This window comes from Berghia stephanieae, chromosome 11 (assembly GCF_034508935.2).
Source record: "Berghia stephanieae isolate SIO BIC M18660-M18661 chromosome 11, UCSD_Bste_1.3, whole genome shotgun sequence".
In the NCBI taxonomy this organism is placed as follows: domain Eukaryota; kingdom Metazoa; phylum Mollusca; class Gastropoda; order Nudibranchia; family Aeolidiidae; genus Berghia; species Berghia stephanieae.
In genome coordinates, this window is record NC_088370.1 from 35,620,811 (window position 1) to 35,642,142 (window position 21,332).

At 33.5% G+C, this 21,332-nt stretch overlaps 1 protein-coding gene and 1 long non-coding RNA gene across 9 annotated transcripts in view; one reads left to right on the top strand and one right to left on the bottom strand.

The window, feature by feature from the left end:
• The window catches only part of LOC144956648 (kelch-like protein 18), a 29,811-nt gene that overhangs the window by 4,639 nt on the left and 3,840 nt on the right, over positions 1 to 21,332 (bottom strand). For 3 of the 7 annotated variants that reach the window (XM_078887293.1, XM_078887292.1, XM_078887294.1), the window contains exons 2-10: positions 16,628 to 16,768; positions 15,927 to 16,191; positions 13,506 to 13,663; positions 11,661 to 11,863; positions 10,288 to 10,435; positions 9,100 to 9,328; positions 6,331 to 6,471; positions 5,621 to 5,813; positions 1,971 to 3,733 (exon numbers count right to left, since the gene is read on the bottom strand). In XM_078887293.1, the coding sequence (XP_078743419.1) occupies positions 3,511 to 3,733; positions 5,621 to 5,813; positions 6,331 to 6,471; positions 9,100 to 9,328; positions 10,288 to 10,435; positions 11,661 to 11,863; positions 13,506 to 13,663; positions 15,927 to 16,191; positions 16,628 to 16,762 (1,695 nt within the window). In that variant the 5' untranslated portion in view covers positions 16,763 to 16,768 and the 3' untranslated portion in view covers positions 1,971 to 3,510. Of the gene's footprint in view, positions 1 to 1,970; positions 3,734 to 5,620; positions 5,814 to 6,330; positions 6,472 to 9,099; positions 9,329 to 10,287; positions 10,436 to 11,660; positions 11,864 to 13,505; positions 13,664 to 15,926; positions 16,192 to 16,627; positions 16,769 to 21,332 lie in introns of those variants that run through there. The other 4 variants (XR_013641988.1, XR_013641987.1, XR_013641989.1 and 1 more) reach the window with 2 other exon arrangements.
• On the top strand, positions 16,979 to 20,238 carry LOC144956957 (uncharacterized). Of its 2 annotated transcripts, XR_013642048.1 has the most exons (3): positions 16,979 to 17,607; positions 18,409 to 18,561; positions 19,246 to 20,238. It is a non-coding gene; the product is annotated as an uncharacterized LOC144956957 (long non-coding RNA). The 2 variants fall into 2 exon arrangements; XR_013642047.1 differs by lacking the exon at positions 16,979 to 17,607 and having other exon boundaries at positions 17,674 to 18,561.

Consider the following 21,332-nt stretch of genomic DNA (forward strand, 5'->3'; position numbering starts at 1 on the left):
CATTTTTCAACTAATCTTAGGTTAATTGAAATGTCGCAATTTTTCACTTCCCATTTGCGATAGAACTTAATAGGCCAAAGGTCATGAGAAAAACATAAAGACTTCCCTGAATTCCCTCATCAGGAAAAAAGGCAAGAGGTCATCTACGACACAAATTACATCTTGCTCAGCATAAATTCTAATAAAATTTTGTTCGGATGAACTTGGAAAAAGTCATAACAAAACCTACTTTATCCAACCCACAACCAACCCCCAAAACATACCGCTGTTAAAAGAAATAATATAGATAAAATATGACAAGAATAACATTTGAATACATTGCATCCAAACACGATAGTTGATCAATTCACATAGAATGAGAAATCTTATATTGAGATCCTCCTCCATATTCATCACAGAAATATTTTTTTATAACTCCATTTAAGACCACTTAATGTCGGGTATCATTTCTGTCACCACAAAACCTCAAAGATAGAGGAAGGAAAATATGATACATATAATACAATCTAATTTTTAAAATGTTTTTAAGGGTTTTACGGCGCTAGCAACACATTAAGGTCATATCAATGCCAGTAAAAAGGAAGAAAACGGGAAAGTAAAAAGTTCTAGAATTACAATTAAAGCATAAAAGAAAAAGGAAGACAAAGGGGAATTGGTTCAAATAGGATACAGATGTAGATTCCAAGAGCACACTATCAAAGTACTTAGTTTGAGATCACCTAAAAGTCTCATCCAGACACAAGCACAGGTCCCCATTAGGAGGAATACACTCAAATGTTTACAAATCACATATAATACATAAACAAAACATAATGCAGTGCATAACAGAGAGATGATTTACAAGGGAAAAAAATATCATCTCCCAAAAGTAACTATACATTTGAACTGTTTCCCTCCCAGCCAGGGTATCAGGTCAAGGCCAGGACAAAACCAAGTAATCTCATTCTAAGACAAAGACAGAAAGCATGTTGGAAAAAAGGTATAGGGTGATAGAAGACACAGTATGTACCTCCCTGCCCACTATGGGAGGTAAGGAACCCCACCCAGAATACAAGCTAAAAGCAGAGTCAAACCAATGATTTAGGATATGTTGTGGTTCCCCATTATCAAATAAATGAAAGATACATGATATAAAAATGGATTTGAATCAATCAAAGTGACGTGTTAATAACACCCACTATACACTTGCTCTGTGAACTGTTGGCTTTATTCCAAGGGGTTGTCGATCCACTGGTAAACTGAACAGTGCGTATGATGGGAATGGGAATGGGAGTCTGATGACGAAAACGACTGTTTGGACTGCATCAGTTCAACATCTGACATGCTAGATATTGGGGTTGTCACCGGAAAGTGGCTTCAATTTGATCTCTTTAATCCTCTCCTTACCAACTATAAGAAAACCATCACATTCGTTACGATACAACCAACATTTTTCTTATTCAAATTGCTCTTGCCTACATCATAAAATTTAAAGAAAATGAACAATGTGTTGTAGAGCATGTTTTGATAAAGAAATTATTTATCGCAAGAACTTACTGCTATTGTGTTTCAGTGATAAAAAATAAAATTTTGTGTTAGTTGGGTGAGAAGTTTTGGGGAAAATCCTGAAAATGGCTGGTGAGGAGAAAGTTAAGCCAGGAAGAATACTTTTAACCCATCAACATCTCAAATACCACTCCAATCATAAAAATAAAAATATTTCTGAATTCAGTGTGTCAAAATTAACAAAGATTGCGCATGCAGTGCTTGATTCAGGGGTCGTCTTGGCTCAGCAGTACGGTCTTTGCTTCATACCCGAAAGGTACCGAGTTCGATCACCCTCCGCTGCGCTGTGTGGCCTTGAGCGAGTCACCTTGCCCTAGCTCAATTTGCGGTGCTGCACTGCGGCTGATGCCTGGGTTATTCCAGTCTTCTTTTGGAATAGACCCTAGAGAAAAATTTCCCCTATGGGAAGAATAAAGGTAATTCTATTTTAAGCATGTACGAAATTTATTTTTTATATTATTTACATCAATAGATCATCATCATCATCCATTTTTTGTGCCATGACAGTTTGTTTGTTGTTTTTAAGGGTTTTATGGCGCTTGCAACACATTAAGGTCATATCAGCGCCAGTATGGAATAGTAAAAAGTTCCAGAATTACACTTAAAGCACCCTAGAAAAGGTGAAACAAAGGGGAATTGGTTCGAATAGGAAACAGATGTGGATTCCAAGAGTACACTATCAAAGCACTTGGTTTGAGATCACCTAAAAGTCTCATCCGGACACACAGATACACACTGAGAGAAACACGCTCAAATGTTACAAATCATATATAATACAGTATGTTAACAAAACACAATACAGTGCATAACACAGAGATGATTTACAAGACAAAAATATCATCTCCCATTGACTGTTTCCCTCCCAGCTCAGGTATCCGGCCAGGGCCAGGACGAAACCAAGAAATCCCATTCCAAGACAAAGACAGAAAGCATGTTGGAAAACAGATATAGGGGTATATAAGACATAGTAAGTGCCTCCCTGCCCACTATATGGGAGGTCAGGAACCCCATCCAAGTGACATTTTGGGTCAACTAACGGGTTTACATACATTTCAACCACAGGTATCACAGCATCTATTCAATAATAAGAAACGAACATATCTGAAACACAAATTGATAAAACATATGTTGACACACATAATATTACGACAATGAAAAGAAAAGTCAATTCTCATGTGTCAAAATGATGTTTTGAATGTGTTTATATTTGTGTAGTATACACTCTTTAATAAAAGCACTTTCCATTTCCGGATGTCATTGTGTGGTTGTATAAATTTCTATGTTGCAGTCCCTGGCCGTGTACTTGGTCTGTAATGTGTATTCCTTTGGGATATTTCAATACAATGGAAATCGAAACAGATCTATAATAAAATGAACAGACGCAAAAGCTAGAATTAGACCCTTTCAAAATAGAAATTTGAGACAAATCTTAAAAATAAAAATATTCAAATTACAATTGTCAACAAGATTGACAAAATTATAATTGAATTGCCTCCCTTTGATACCATATGATACTCCAATTGCATTTGTGAATTCAAAATCCAAACGTTATGTCAATATTATAATGACACCAAATATTTTTCAAATTCAATTTACTATAAATGCTCCTAACAATTTATTTAAAACTTGACTTGTGCAACCCATTGATGAAAAAGGAGTAAAGCTACAACGTTAGGCTGAAAAAAAAAAAAAAAGGAATTGTGATCCAAGTTATTTGGCAGTGGCAGAATGATGGAGAAGTCATTGAAAAATTGTCACGTTCTGCCAAAAATGCGAAGGTTGTTCGGAAACAAATTATTCCAGCTTTCAGAAAAACCACTATCAACATATTCTATATCATTTACCGTTATTTATTTACAGATATTTTATTGAACATCTTAACAGGTCCTTAATCCACTTTTGAAGTAAATATTTCCCATCATCCATCTAAAAGAAAAGTCTTTTTGCAAACAGAATTGTTGGATGTCAAACCACCGTAGCACCACAGCCAGCGCGTCCAATCTTCATGCTGCTAATCACAGTCCAAGAATCGGACTCTGGGTCATACATTTCCGAATGGCGGAGCCGAGAGTTGCCATCAAAGCCCCCACAAACGTATATCCGATTGTCAAAGATGGCGATGCCAAACCAGGCCCTGGGGGTTGTCATCGGTGTGATAGTCGTCCATTGACGAGTCACTGTGTTGTATCTGGTCAAAAAAATAAATAAGCATACAGTATTTTATGCAAACACATAAAAAAGAAGAAAAAAAAATGAGCTTTTATATAGCGCAATTTCCACTAAACGTGCTCAAAGTGCTTTATAAGGGATCCCTGACCAACAGCAACACATAACATGTAGAACGAGACATGGCGCCTGTTACTGTTCGATGACATTACCATTTTTTCTGACATTAACGATGCTGTTAACGGCCAGGTATTCATTTTACACCAGAGTACGATGAGAGAATGTGAGTAAAGAGCCTTTTCCAAGGACTCAACTATATACCGAGTGAAGCTCGAACCCAGGTCCTTCCGATCCGAAAACGGGTGTCATACCACAAGACCACATAGACCAACCCCTTTCTGAGTGCTGAGTGCAGTAAAAAGACATACTTTTTTCCATTTAGCAGATGATTGGAAAATATACTAAGGGATTATAACAAACTGAATTCGGTCAATCTATGGAAAATTGACAACCTTGTAACATGTCGAAAATGAATTTCTACAAAGAAAAAGGTGAAAATGGTCAAAATATCAAATCAAAACTTATTGTACCAATTTTCATTGAGTATGCAATGCACTTCAGCTTCCTCAATATTCTATTACAATTCTGAACATTGAGTGCTAGAACTGAATGTACCGGCAGAGAATGTTGGCAGAGAAAAGATGGTTTTCAAATAAACTGGTCAAAATCAAAGTAATGATCTGTGATCAGATTTCCAAGTGCTTCAGGCAACTCTCGCATCAAAAACTTCATAAATAACAATGTAAGCTTCAATTAAATATACAAAAACAGGTAAAATGGACGTTTTGGGTCTCCCCTTTATCAACAAAACAGGAAACGTCCATTTTACCTGTTTTCGTATATTAAATTGAATTAACCAGACTATAAACGTTCAAGGTTACACGTGGTTTTATGTGTTGGTCCATTATACTTCCGGATGGCAATGTTGTGAGCGTCTGAGCTCAGCGCATGCTATCTATAGAAAAAAAATGATGAGTGCTGTGATTTGAGCTCTCCACATGTTAAGAATCATCAAAATTACAAGCAATCTTTTAAAAATTATTTTGAAATAATAATAGGTAAATCTGAGAAGGATTTTCAATGCTGTTTGTTTGTTTGTTTTTAAGCTTTTTAAGGCGCTTGCAACACATTAAGTCATATCAACGCCAGTAAAAAGAAAGAAAATGGGATAGTAAAAAGTTCTAGAATTATAATTAAAGTATCCAAGAATAAGGCAGACAAAGGGGAATTGGTTCAAATAGGGAACAGATGTAGATTCCAAGAGCACACTATCAGTGTACTTAGTTTGAGATCACCTATAAGTCTCATCAAGACATAAGCACAGGTCCCCACTAAGAGGAATACATTCAAATGTTTACAAATCATATATAACATGTAAACAAAACATAATACAGAGCATAACAGAGAGATGATTTACAAGGAAAAAAATATAATCTCCCAATTGGTTCAAATAGGGAACAGATGTAGATTCCAAGAGCACACTATCAGTGTACTTAGTTTGAGATCACCTATAAGTCTCATCAAGACATAAGCACAGGTCCCCACTAACAGGAATACATTCAAATGTTTACAAATCATATATAACATGTAACAAAACATAATACAGAGCATAACAGAGAGATTATTTACAAGGAAAAAAAATATAATCTCCCAAAACTATTTTTTTCACTGTTTCCCTCCTAGCCAGGACCCCGACGAGGGCCAGGACAAAACCAAGTAATCTCATTCCAAGACAAAGACAGAAAGCATGTTGGAAAACAGACATAGGGGGATAGAAGACACAGTATGTACCCTCCCTGCCCACTATGGGAGGTCAGGAACCCCACCCAGGATTTTTCACTGTACCAACCTCTCCACCAGATCAAAGTATTGGTCAATGTGTCGGTATCTTCCACCAAACGCGTAGATGAAATGATCCAGAGTGACCATGGACAGACCAGAACACGCCTTCTCCATCTCAGGGGCAAATGACCAGTCCCCTGTGTCTGGGTCGTACACTTCCATGCTAGCCCTGTCCATATGGGGGCCCTTGTCGTAACCACCTGGCAATAAAAAAAATGTCACTAAATCTTACAGATTAAAGAATATGATCTTGATAGCTTAATTTCACTTCTAAATATTTTTTTTACAGTTAGTCAAGTTGAAAAAGGATGAAATTTGAGAAAAGTTGCTGGATACCTTTCCCATATATAACTTCATGAAAAATAACCCAATTTACTTCAAATAAAGATTAAAATATTCTGGTGCGCATATTCTTTCAGAAAATGCAAAAAGAAATGCAAATCCAAAATTTTCACATTCTAACTGATTTACTGATTATGTCATGCAGGGACACATATATGTAAATCGTATGTAAATTATAACAGCAGTCATTAATTCCAAAGAGTTTCACCTTCTGACGGATTATGTCCATGCAATGACACATATGGAAATAGGCTAGTATACATGCAATATATATGTCATCTTACCATTTTCACCTTCCAACTGATTATGTCCATGCAATGACACATATGGAAATAGGCTAGTACTAGTATACATGTAATTTATATGTCATCTTACCTGCTACATAGATTTTCCCATCACAGACTGTCACCCCTGCCCCTGCCCTTCGTCGTTTCATACAGTTTACAAAATTCCACTGTTCTGTTTTTGGGTTATAACACTCTACAATATTAAAACTTCCACCTCTGTCTTCACCACCTACAAATTAAAAAAAAAGAGAGAGAAAAATTTTATTCAACAATTATTATAGACGATTAGTTCAGGATAAAAATAAAATTAAATGAAAGTTGAGAGTTTGTAACCTTGTAAAAAAATGTTTAAAGAAAAGGAAAAGAAAAACAACTCAAAATAATAATAATAATAATAATAATAATAATAATAATAATAATAATAATAAAATAATAATAATAACAATAATAATAATAATAATAATAATAATAACAAAACAACAACAACAACAACAACAACAACAACAACAACAACAACAACAACAACAAAATAATAATAATAATAATAATAATAATAATAATAATAATAATAATAATAATTAATAATAATAAAAATAATAATAATAATAATAATAATAATAATAATAATAATAATAATAATAATAAATAATAACAATAATAATAATAATAATAAAGATAACACAAAAAAAGTAAAAATTTGAATTTTTGAATGTAGTATCAGACTTTGACAAATCTCAAAGTACTCAAAGACTAAAAATGTCATTTTTTTCACAAGATTTCGAATTATCTAGGACTTGTTCAAAATGGACTCAAATGTCATGCTAATATTTTCACAGGGATGATATGATAAAAAAAAGAACAACAAAAAAAAAAACAACACGAAATGCAGTTACAAAGTTGCTTCATTTCGTAAAAAGGAAAGGGAAAAAAATTTTAAAAGAAAATCTAACAATTGATCATAACTTTTTTTAAAATAATGCACGGAAATTCTTAAAACTTGAGTCCCAATGTATTTTCATGCTTTGATTTACAATCTGATGCCAATTTCAAATTTATATATATATTATATATATATATAAATATATATATATATATATATATATATATATATATATATATATATATATATATATAAAATTTGAAATTGCATCAGATTGTGGCCGTATCAATTTTTTATTGATCAAATAAGCACAATGTTCTCCACAAGGCTATATTTTTTAAAGAAAGGATATATATATATATATATATATATATATATATATATATATATATATATATATATATATCCTTTCTTTAAAAAATATAGCCTTGTGGAGAACATTGTGCTTATTTGAGTCAATAAAAAAATTGATACGGCGCACAACTCTACTGAAAGATTTGAAAAATAGAAATGTATTTTTTAAAGATAGATAAACAGATAACTTGATTTCCTTTTATAATTTAAAGTCAGTTTGAATGTTCCTTAAGTCAAACAGATATCATAAAAAATTTACTGAAGACACTAACATCCCATGGCCACACCCTCAACTCTATCTGTCCAATAGAGTCCTTACTTCCGTTATGTTGATTTAGCGGTGATCAGTGTTATGTAGTAGTGTGTTCTCATTGCGTGTATGTTTATATGTGTGCATGTGTGTGTGTGTGTATGTGTGGTGTATACATGTGTGTGTGTGTTTTAGAATGTGGTTGCGTGGAAGAAAAAAAAAAAAGGGGGGGGGGGGGTTGTCCATCAATTAGAGAAATTCCTGAGCAAGGGGGGTGGGGAAGGGGGGTGTGTTTACTAGGTACTGTCAGATTGGCATTTTTTCAGCAAATTGTGGCATTCATAGTGATATAATTCACTTGATCACATGACGGTATTCGGATTTACAGAAATTATATACAAGTTTCACCGATTAACAACATCAACTAATATTACTGCTGATATTACTGTCGTTTTTATGCCATCGATGTGATAATTATTGCCCTGGGAAATATTTAGTTAAACGTTTCGGCAAACTGTCAATTGGTTCTGTCTAGCTTCTAGCCCGAACAAACCAAAAGTAGACAGATTCGGGGACTTGATATTATTCGCGTTCGCTTCAGATTTTCATTTGACCTCACATTAGTAAAGGGGAGACATTGTGAAAGCTCCTACATCCCCAGTATTCATTCAATTTCTATTTTCACCGTTGATCTTTTGTCAGGCATTTATTTATTCAATTTGTCATCATATAAAAGCGTTTTAAAAACTCTAGAACAAACCTTGATAGATTTGTGAAAGTTTAAAATTTCCTAATTTGACCATTGTTTTGATTCTCTGCCGCCATTTTAATTTGTGAAGTATTGAAGGTAGTGCAAAGCACTCCCAAGTAAAGCGTGGTAAAGACTTGCGACTTATTGATATTGATATCTACTGACTGATAAACTAAAATCATGCCGAATAAAGCATGGCAGCGACGACAAGCACATCGATTAAAATGTGCATCTAATCGTAATCAAGCTAATCAAGAAAATGATTCTGGCAATATCGAATGAAAAGAGTTCTTTCCCCGTGAAATTGCGGGCTTTTTACTAGTTATATATATATTATATATATATATATATATAATATATATATATATATATATTAATATCTTTTGTCTGATCCATAACCAAATTCAGTTTTCCAGGATTTAAAAAAATCTATCACCACCTCCTGTTTCCAACTATTCCCCTTCATATTATAATAATGATAAATAAACATAAAGAAAGATAAACAAAATTAAATAAATAAACCCTTTTTTATTTTGTTCTATTGATATCTCTAATCAATTGATATACGAAGTAAAAGTTTTATGGCCAAATTGTAAAAGAGAGTTTTGTCAGAAAGTCTTACCAATGGCATATAAATATCCTCCAACGGCTGCAACAGCCACAAAAGACCTGGCAAGTTTCATGTCTGTTTTGGTCTCCCACCGTTTTCTGACTGGGTCGTACAACTCAACACAATGTAGGTATAGCGTATCGTCTTGACTGTTGGCCAAAGCACACTCTCCTCCGACAGCGTACAACACACCGTCAAGACTGGCCGACCCAACAGCTGTTCTGGCAATGTTCATTGGTGGCTGGCAGAGGAACATATTCTAGTTATTAGAAAAAATATATATCAAGTGCAAAACAATTCTTTAACTCACTCAACCCTGACACAGACTATATCTGTAGTTTACCCGGGTTACTTTTACCCCATGCCAATTTATTACATTTTTTTATGACACAAAATTTAGGCGTGGTATCAAAGCTAATGTTTTTAGTTTTTTTCATGTTAATGGTAGTTTAATAAAACTATCTATGCACATGCTCATTTTTAATACATTTTTTTTTTTCCAATTTTGAAAAGTAGCAAAAATCTCTAGGATTGAGTGAGTTAATTCTGGATTTCATATTTTATTAAAAGTAATCAATATAAACTAGAGTCCCTACTCCATATCAAACTAATTCAGTGAAAAATAAATAGTTCATCAAATTGAATAATCAATAACCCTAAGTGAATGAATAAAAATAAAATAAAATAGGAATATAATTTTAGCTTCATAAAAACGCAAGTACATAAAGTTTTAATTCTGAAGAAAAAGGTAAAAATCTGACGCCCATTTGAATTTGTCATGTGGCTTCAGAATTAGGAAAGCCATGTCCGATATTCATCATGATGGGGGTCATACAAAAAAAAAAAAAAATCAAAACAAAATAAATGTTCCCCTATTCTGCAACAATTTTGTCTTAAACTAAATTCTAAAAATTAAAATTTTGTGTCAAATATACATAATCAATTTGGCACAGTTTCAAGCTTCATAAATCTTTTAGGCTATTAAATTTATTCTAGATATCCTTGTTAGTTATCATTGTATGGTTGTTGGAATATGTCGACAACAACAACAACAACAAGTAATAAATTGGAGATGAAGAAATAAAACAATAATCGGATTTCAACAATCTAAGCCTTGATGACAATGACTTCAAAATATCGAAATCCCACACAAATCACACATGCACACACACATACACACGCACACAAACAGATCCTTACCATTTGAATCCACTGGTCCATTAAAAAATCATATTTTTCTGTACTTTTGAGTTGACTATCGGTACTATTCCTACCCCCCATGACGTATATACAAGGTGGTTGGGCCCTTGGTAAAATCCCATCCAGTTCTGTACTGTCTTGCTTGGTCCTGAGAAAGAACCATTAAAGGCTTGTGAAGACTGTTAAAACATATTCTACCATCTCAAAAAGGACAATGATATATGTTACAGTGAATGACATAATCAGTCGGACGGTGAAAAGGTTTGAACTGAGATATTGCCAAGTTTAGTTAGACGTTCAATTTTATGAAAAATGAATTCATGTCATAAATGATTAAATCAACCCTTTTTGTACATCTTCGGGAACCATAAAAGCTTAATTTCACTTCTAAATATTTTTTACAGCAAGACAAGTTGAAAAAGTATGAAATTTGAGAAAAGTTGCTGGATACCTTTCCCATTCATCTGACCATAACTTCATGAAAAATCACCCAATTTACTTCAAATAAAGATTAAAATTATCTGGAAAAACAAAAAAAAAAACCTAATATAAATCCAAAATTTTCACTTCCAACTGATTATGTCATGCACTGACACATATGTGTAAATCGTATGTAAATTATACAAGCAGTCATTAATTCTGAACCACCGAATATTTATGCATCGTATTGATAACACATTTATCATTTTTATGTGTAAATAAAATCATAATTAAAACTTTTTGGGGTGTGAATAGAGAAAAAAAATCCTTCTTAAATTTTTAAAACATACCTTCAATATGAAAATGGTGAAACTAAAAAAGAGCACTGTTTAGAGGAAACACTCACAAGAGGAAAATTTTATGCGATTTTAAAATGTCCACGGACTTAATAAAACTTGGCACCTTATCTCATGCTATTGTGTTGTTATGTGGTCTTGTGGTATGGGATCGAAAAGTCCTTGGTTCGAGCCTCACTCTGCGCATAATTGAGTCCTTGGAAAAGACTCTTTACTCACATACTCTCACCATACAGGAGCCAGACCTTCATCGCCCAGGGTGACCAAGCCTGACTCACGGGTTGCAGATAGTGGAAGTCCCTAGATATGGGGGCTAGCAACTTGCAGTCGCTGACAAACTGGCGGCAGTTCTTGAAGTGGAGGAGAAGCCTTCACCAAGATTTGTGCGTCTCCAATCTTACCCAGAGTGAGGCAAAGATCTGTGCCAAGGACAAAAAAAATGGAAGAGTACTGTTGAGGCCCTATGCTCCGCCAGGAGCCAAGAGGCATAAGTCAAGTCAAGTAAGTCTTGCAGTGAGGCTGGGGAAAGCAGATGGGTGCTGCTACCCTTTCAAAAATTGTCCATTTAACCTTATGACACTGAAGAACTGCACTGACCTTATAGCTTTACTGATAAGCAGCTGACATTTGGGACACGTTCGAAAATACTCTGACTTGAGAACCACATTCTCCAAGTAGGGCCGCTCCAACAAGGCCAGCCGTATGTTCTGTAAAATGACGCAGGCCCTGTCCAAACGTTTACCCGGGTCATACTGTAGCCATGAGCATGATGCCTCGAATACTTGGTTTTCACTCATCACCTGTTAAATAAAATAGACTGAAGGACTAGAGCTCAGGTGGTCCATGGTTCGGACAATTAAGTAAGTAAAATATAATAAACACGGCCATTCTTTCTTTTCACAAAATAATCATCATTTTGCTACAATTAAAAATTTATGATTCAATTAACAAACCATATTGGTGACTCACGCATAAATTGCATCTGAACTACAAACACCATTTCAAATTGACTTTGTTACAGTAAAATCGGAATAAACTTAGATTATACTGAAAAGCTCTCACAATACCTTGTAAAAATAAACAAAATTTCTCTTTTGTCTTTAGGATTTATTCAAAGTGAAGATCAGAATAACACAGCCATAATTATTACAAGAAATGTCCTGGTTACAATATGGATTAAAGATTAAATTGCATGCACAGTAATCGACGAACCTCACTCTAACTTTAAATTGTGATTCGTTTGTATTCCAGTAAGGATTTTTACTTTGTTTACATCAAAAATGTAACGCTCCATGTGCCTATTTGTGTTGAAAACCTCTGTCAATGAAAATATTTTAAAATCTTAAAAGTTATTTCATCAGTGCAAATTATGCCCAGAAAAAACGTTTAAAGTATTTATAACTTTTACAAAACTATTACAATTCTTCATTATCTGGTAAATATCCTTTAAGCATTCCTCGTTTTAGGCTCATGTGATCATACGCTCATTAGTATTAGATAATACTGCGCACTTATATAGTGCCAACATCTCATACAATATGAACACTGGACGCTTTACAATAATATATATACATATAAATTTTCTGCATCTAATCCTGCTTTTTTAACTAGCGGGATTGCCATGGCGGTTTTAAACATATCTGGCACTTCTCCTGATCTTAATGATTCGTTTACAATGTCACTTATTATGAGAAGAAGCAAATCTAAATTTTCCTTTAATAAATCTGTGGCTATGGGATCAAGGTCACAGCTCTTCCTATTTGATGAGCGAATTACATTTTCAAGGGCAAGGCATAATACCTCCATAAAACAAGAGTGTAATTTTCCTTTAAAAACCTTCTCTAATCTTATTAATTTTTTCAATAAAATACTCTGAAAAGTTTTCATCTAATTCTTCTTTGGTATTATATGTCGGAAGATTCGTTTTGTTTTCTTTGCCCATGAGGTCGTTAATAATATCTAAAAATTGCTTAGGATTCTAGAACGATAAAAATTCGACTTTGCTTTTTTTATTAAAACATTAACAACGTTCTTAAAATGTAATATGAATCCCTATGAATTGTAAATTTGCCTTTTCTCCATTTGGCCTCGGCCTATCTTTTGTCTCTTCTTGTTGTTGATATTAAACCATGGTGCTGTCTTCCTCTCGTTTACTATTAAAGATGATTAAGATTCTCACTATTATTATTATTATTATTATTACTATAATTATTATTATTATTATTATTATTATTACTATAATTATTATTATTATTATTATTATTATTATTATTATTATTATTATTATTATTATTATTATTATTACTATTATTATTATTATTATTATTATTATTATTATTATTATTATTATTATTATTATTATTATTATTATTATTATTATTATTAAGATCATTATCTTAGCTATAAAAGTTTTGGTTATTCCCTCGTCCACAAAACACAAACCTGCAACTTGTCACTCTGGAGGAGGTTGATGAGTCGTTCCTCCGGCAATTCAAAGAACTCCTCAGTTCTTATCACTTCTAGAAAATTCTGATAAATAAACTGTCGAGAGACAGACTCTAATTCACAACATGAATAAACATCTGCAAAGTAGTGGATGCCTGAAATATGAAAGGACAAATAAAAAACATAAGATGTTTTATTTAAATATGTGTGTGTAATGCAGTTCTTGGCATTTTAACTCACTCAACCCTTACACCAACTATATCCGTAGTTTACCCGGGTTACTTTTATAGACCTGTAAATGAGCTCTATAAAAATTGACTGAAACTCTTCGACAAACTGAAGATTCAATTATTTTTTTAAAAAATAAGGGCATCATTGGAGAGGAGAGTGATAAATACAATATATCAAAATAGTGGGTGTTATTTCTTACTGGAAGTATGACTGCCATAATTTGATGTAGAAGGAATGCTAAATAAGCATGTCATTCATATAGGTAAAGATGACTTCATCAAAGTCATATTCCTGCCTCTGGAATTTTTTTGACATAGAAAAATAATCACCATTATCATCTTTAACTTCTAGCCATGACCAATTGAATTTATTCCTCACGGGACTCACATCTTTATCGGTGCTCGACAAGTCTGAATTGCGATCCACGAACAGCTCAGCCATTGTGAGAACATTAGAATAATGTAGCAATGAGCAAACTTGATTTTCAATCAGTAAATGACAGAGAAAAAAAAACTTAAATAAATATGACTTCAGGCCAATACACTGAATTATTAAGTAGAAGTGAATTATCAAGAAGAAACTTCGGCAGGCGTAGCGGAAAAATTCAAAGAATCGAAAAGAAGGTAAATCGCCACAAAACAGCAAGCTCGCTTGGGCTTGAGCAAAACAATGCCAGAAAACGTCCTGATTTGCACGGGAATTAATTAGGCTACTTACCATTGTTCCTTATGATCAGGTACTCAATCAGTGAAGAAACGGTCAACCAGTTTGTTTACAACGTGAGGCAATCGAAATGTGCTTGTAGCAATCTATCCTAACTTTCAATTTGAAGATGTCTACATAACGGACTTGCGGCATTCGCAATTTACTTTATCATAGTTTTGAGACTCGCCAGGTAAATGTGGTCAATTTTGGCTTAGATGAAACAGTGAAATTTATCGCTCAGTGGCTCAGTTAAAATTGGCTACAGTTGGGATCACGACGGGTTTGGAAAGTGAAAAAATAATTTAACGAAGGATGTGTGAAAATACCAAGGGAAGTGTTCAGACACGCCTTTTATAAAAAGCGTCGCTTTGTCTTGGCAATATATACATCGTTAATATAAACGGTCCCCATGAGCTATGCGTAGCGCTGTGGAACACTCCTAATTATTTTACGGTCAATCGACTACGATTTGTGAATTCTTTCTTTTTCTATTTATTTCTTTCTTTCTTTCCTTTTTTAAATATTTGAATTTGACAAATTGACTGATTTCAGTTAATTGACTGAGAATTTACAGGTCTACTTTTACCCCATGCCTATTTATTACATTTTCTCTGAGACAAATTATAGGCGTAGTATCAAAGCTAATGTTTTTCGTTTTTACATGTTAATGGTTGTTGAATAAAACTATATACGTACAAGCTCATTTTTAATACATTTTTTCCAATTTTGAAAAGTAGCAAAAATCTCAAGCATTGAGTGAGTTAATTCTGAATTTCATATTTCATAAAAAGTAATAAATAGAAAATAGAGTCCCTTGGGCATTAAAAAAAAAATAATTCTTAAAAAAGACTCCAGAAATAGGAAACTGAACAAAGAGCAAAATTGGAGATGGTGTCTGTAAGTAATGAGAGAAAGGTTGAAGAAAATTGAATTGGTCCATTAAAAGATTAAATAAAGAAATCGTCATAGGCCATTTAATAAGAAAAATTGGAACAAAAAGATTGAACGTATGAATATCAGAAAAAACTGGAACAAAAAGATTGAACGTATGAATATCAGAAAAAACTGGAACAAAAAGATTGAACGTAAAAATATCAGAAAAAACTGGAACAAAAAGATTGAAAGTATGAATATCGGAAAAAATTGGAACAAAAAGATTGAACGTATGAATATCGGAAAAAATTGGAACAAAAAGATTGAACGTATGAATATCGGAAAAAATTGGAACAAAAAGATTGAACGTATAAATATCGGAAAAAATTGGAACAAAAAGATTAAACGTATGAATATCAGAAAAAACTGGAACAAAAAGATTGAACGTATGAATATCAGAAAAAACTGGAACAAAAAGATTGAACGTATGAATATCAGAATTGTGGATTAACTCTCTCGAGTTCACCCTCATTGAAAATCGAACAAATTTGTTCGATTTTCCATGCATATGAACTCGAGAGAGTTAACAAAAACTAGAATAAAATTCACCAAGGCAATTGGAGGCTGTGAGTTGGTTTTGTAAAAAGTGGGCACAAGTGGTCCTTAGTGTCTGGAGTCCCAGCATGCTAGCACCTTGCAGCAGCGATTGCACGTTGTCCACGTTGACTTCGATGCAACACGTGTACATGAAGTCGAGGAGGAGAGTCATCGTCGATGCCTCGATACCGTGTAACTCCACAAATTCTCTCTCTGACTCCAGCATGCCGTTGGTGAACATTGCACGAAGGTACGGACTGCATCCTGCTAGAACCACCTGGATGGATAGAATAGAATCAACATATGTCACTCACAATGGTCTGGAACTAAACTGAACAAGGTAACTAAATAAAGATATAACTAGGGTGAAAATCTCCAAAATTATGCGATGTTGCTGACATAATTAAATAAAACTGTTGAACTTTGTTAAAACTACTTCAAATTTAGAATTAAATTAAAAGCAAGAAAGACATTTCTTAATTAATAAATAAAACACAAATATAGTATACATTAAAAAAAAAAAAATTCTCTCATTCCCTATTAATTTTTGTATTTAGGTGATGAATCTCTAAAAAAAAACCAATAAAATGTCCTGACTTTTATTGTTTTACTATTGTTATATAGAGATAAAAGAGGGTAAAACAGACTTGAAAATCAATGCATCTGTCATAGGGATATCAGTGTCGTCCAATTAAATGTACATATGTTCTTACCCTGTGAGCTGAAAATTTTGCTCCACCAACACATAAGACAATATCACATAATTGCTGTTTAAGGCGAAGTTCTTGCATCACAGAGAAAGCACTATTGGCTTGAGATTGGATGTGGAACACTCGTGAATCAATCATCTTCCTCTGGAATTAAAAAAAATTTATATATATATGGCTAATATATATATACGCTGTGATTATCCCCAGACACCAGTCTGGGGATAATGAAAATTCGTTATCCCCAGACACATATTCCAATGCACATAGAAATAAGGAAAGTTAATAAAATATCTATAAAAACATAAAATTAACCAACATTAAATCAGTTGTTACTACATATATACAATATGCGTCGACTTCGAAGTGGGTGTCATGGCCGAATGGTTTAGTCGTCTGCCCTGGAAGTTTTACCAGAATCGACGTTGTGGGTTCGAATCCTGGTTCTGCCACTTTTTTTTTCTTCTATTTTTAAAAAAATTCCGTCTTCTTTTTACAGAACGTTGCAAGGGATAAATGTTCCATCCATCCTTCCCCCACTTTTTTTTTTTTTTTTTTTGTGCGAGTCTATTCTTTTCTCCGTTTTGTTTGACCTTTTGTTCCACTTCTGAGCATGAATTTTTTAAAATTGTTTTTATTTTTTTTTTCGAAGTGGCTAGCCGTACTTAAGGACGGGTAGACTGGCAGGCTAGACGTCATTAAGTACGGGGGGCACAGGAGTCTAGCCGTACTTATTCTGGGGCCTTGACCCTGGTCGTGTCAAAGGTCACATCCGGTAAGTCGACCGTGGTGGGCCGTGGCGCCAACCGCGAAGCCATGATTGTTTTCTCCCGATTTACGAGCATCATCAATTTCGATACGTAGTATTTCAATAATGGCCATCGCTATTGGTGACAATTTTTCATCTTATCAACAATTGCCAAAATGCAGTTAAGCAGTTGCAGACTGAGACTGACACCATTTTTATTCGTCAGGATTCTGTAAAGGTAAGAATTTGTCTTTTCTTCTTTTCTTTTAAAAAAAATTCTCAGTCAAGGCTAGGACTGGACTAGGACAGTGTAAAAAGTATTCGAGCGGTGGCGATATTTATGATGAGATATAATATGAATGAATGAGAAAGTAATTGTATTGTAATATCAACACGCCTTACTGACTGGCGCGTGTGTCATGTGTTCTGCATTCCAATGTGATCTTTATATGATGGATTAATCCTTCGTTGAGTTTATTTCTAGAGTACTGGTGTAACTAAATGTAACAACTGGGCTGGTGACTGGTGGGCAGTTTAGTGAGCAGCAGCAGTGGTAGTGGAACTCAAATTGTGATCCACTCGCCCAGAAGTATAAATTGTTACTGCAAATTGCCGAGCACATTGGTTGGGGGGGGGGGGGGGAGGCAGTAACTCTAAAATTGTGGGAGTTGGTAATTGGTAGGAAACATCCAGTTTTTGTCATTCCAGCACTAAGCTAATTAGTGGCTGTGACCCGATTTTTAGGACTTTGGAGTTGGAGTGAAATGCCTCATGATGATGATATTGATAATGACAATGTGTCACATAGTCTGTAGATATACAGTATTGTCAAATAATGAAAAACGATATTATTATCATTATTAATATTAATATTACTTTTTTTTTCAATTTATTTTGTTATTATTATTATTATTATTATTATTATTATTATTATTATTATTATTATTATTATTATTTATAATTATTAACTTAAGCAATGGCATTGGTATGTGCCATTTTCACTGCAGTGAATTTAATTTATTTTTTTTTTCATCGACAGCCAACAGGAAAGAATTCAGTTGACCGTACTGGTGTCCTGACAATACAATCAAGAAAGATAGCTGGCTCAAGATGTGTTGTGGCAATCTTATCAATCAGCAAACCATCATCTGTGCCAGCAGAGCAGAGTATCTGCAAGCACTTTTTGAAACTGGTTAGTATTGTTTTCAAATCTTCATAGCATCCTTACATTTTTTATTGGTGATCAATAAAGTACACTCGAGCACGGAAATTTCGAACAAGTTGGGACCACGCCTATTTGTTCGAGATTTTTGTGTTTTCGAGTTTTCCAAATTTGAGGATTTTATGGACGTAAATGAAAAAGTGGGTGGTCTTGATAAAATTCATATGATTATAACTCTCCGTTATTATGAACTCTGTCGAGAGTCGATAGTGAAACTATTCAATTTCCTTTTCTCGGCCAGTTCAACACAATTCGCGAAAAAAAAATTCAATGGACCACAAGGGAATGTCCAGTTTGTTTGAGATTTTCGTTTTGCCAATACTAATGTAATAGAGGGTTTAAAACTGGGCATTGTACCAAGTTTGAGATTTGCATGCTCGGGTGTAAATGCTCATTTTTCTTAATGTAATTGACAAAGGATTATTTGAATTGAGTTACTACTGCATTTATGAACTTAATAGAGTTTGTTGCCAAGAGTTTTGGCCTGTGGATGTTAAACCAATGAAATTTCAAGTGTGTTGGTGAGAACGATGACCAGTTAAAAAAAGATTGGTATGTGAATGATAAATTCATTTTATGACAATGATTTTAATTTTATAGCCATGTCTAAAATTGCTAATGAAAAGTCTCTTTTATTTCCATTTTTCAAACCAGAACAAGATCAACCCTCTTTGTGGAACTACAGAAAAAACAGTCGCAAACAAGTGGTGTTGACTTTTTTCCTGGAGGCGAAAGAAAATTTTTCTCCTATGAGTTTGCGAAAGAAAATTATTGCTTTTTATTTTGAGCTAGATATATTATCACCATTCAGCTGTTTTCTTGTCTAAAATAGATTTGATTTTGCAGTTCAAGTTGATTACATACTTATCTCACAAGCAGTAGCCTATTTTAGAAATTGAAAAATGAGGGTAGTAAGTCATATCATATTTTGCGAAATCATATTTCGAGAATTTTTAATATATCAAGGAATCATCTGATAAGTAATCTGGTAAATAATTAGTTTTTCTGATTACAATGATGAATTCGTAAGGTATAAATCAACTCTGACCATAAAATGAAAGAGTACGGAAATATTATAATTTTTCAGCATTTATTTCTCGAGGGAATGGGTTAGCGAATCATTTATACATTTTTTAGACAGATCAATCTACTCAATTTTGTCATCTCTTGTCCTATGACGCTCATTATTTTGAAAATTTTATGGATCAGCTTATGTCGAATTAGTGCTTTCTCAAATTTCCGTTTTATGTCATTTTCTGATTTTCATACAATCATACATGTCATTTTCCTTTAGATTGTTTTCAAATATATTCAGAATCTTTTTGTGTGTTTTGCATCATGATGGAAGTATTTTGGGGGAAATTTAAATATGTAAGATTTTATAATTTTAAAAATTGATTTTTTCCTGTCGATCAGCGCCACAATTTCAGTCGAATTAAAAAAAATATTCTAAAGAATTTCTTTTCAAGACCAGTGGTAAACTCTTCCATCATTATCTAGTTATTTATGTAATATACATTGTGGGTAATTTTGAAAGAAATTTATACGCTGGTTTTTGGTTCATCTATGTTAGAAATTTTAGTTTTAGGGTTTTACATCTAATTTTAGCCTATAGGGTGCCCCTTTAAAATGTAAAAAAAATATATTAAAGAGTTTTTTTTTTGGGGGGGGGGGGGGGGGGGTTGTGTTTAACATCAATCACATTATTAGTTTATGGGATTAACTATGAATCATAATTGACCACCAAATTATTTTTAAAAAAAATGAAAAATGGATGTAAAAAAACCCACAAAATTCTAAGTGGTATGGGTTAGCGAATCAATTATATATTTTTTCCCCAGAGTTTGATCAATTTTCAAAATTCTACTATTTACTTGTTCCATATATATTGATTATACTTTGGAATTTTGATGGATGTTGTCTGCAAAATTAGCTTGTTTATCAAATTAAAGAAAGATTATGTTTTTTCTAAAAAATCCATTTTGCATCATTTTCTGATTTTCTAACATTCATATCTGGATTATTTTCCATCAGATCGTCTTCAAATTTGTCAGAATCTTTCGTATGATGGGTTTTGCATCATGATGGATTTGGCTTTGGGCTAAACTAAAATTTAGTAGTTTGAATTTTTAAATTGGATTTTTTCCTGTCGTTTCATGAGTGCCATATTTTCAATCGTAATCGAAAAACAATTCTTTAAATAAATTTTTCAAGACTTGCTAAACCTATCCATCATGATGTTGCTCTTGCTGTAGGAAACATTGTGTTTAAATTTGGAAGGTATCCGTTGGTTTTTGGTGCATCACTGTAGGAATTCATTTTTTTGGGGTGGGGGGGGGGGGTTGGTGTTTGGTCTAAATTTAGCCTATATTGTCTGTGGAATTGAAGACATTTAAATATATTGAGTTTTTTATATAGAGCAATATCCACTAAATGTGCTTAAAGCGCTTTACAAGGGGTCCCTGGTCAACAGCAACATTTAACATGTTGGACAGGACAGGACATGACGCCTGTTAGGCGATATTACAATTCTTTGGACAGAGACAACACTGTTAACGGCCAGGTACTCATTTTACACCACGGTACAGTGAGAAAATGAGTAAAGAGCCTTTTACAAGAAATCACTCGAACCCATGACCTTCCGATATGAAAGCAAGTGTCATACCATAAGACCACATTGCTGCACATTTAATTTGTTTTGGTGTGTGTTCGTCATCAAATTAGACCTCCTACCACCTAAA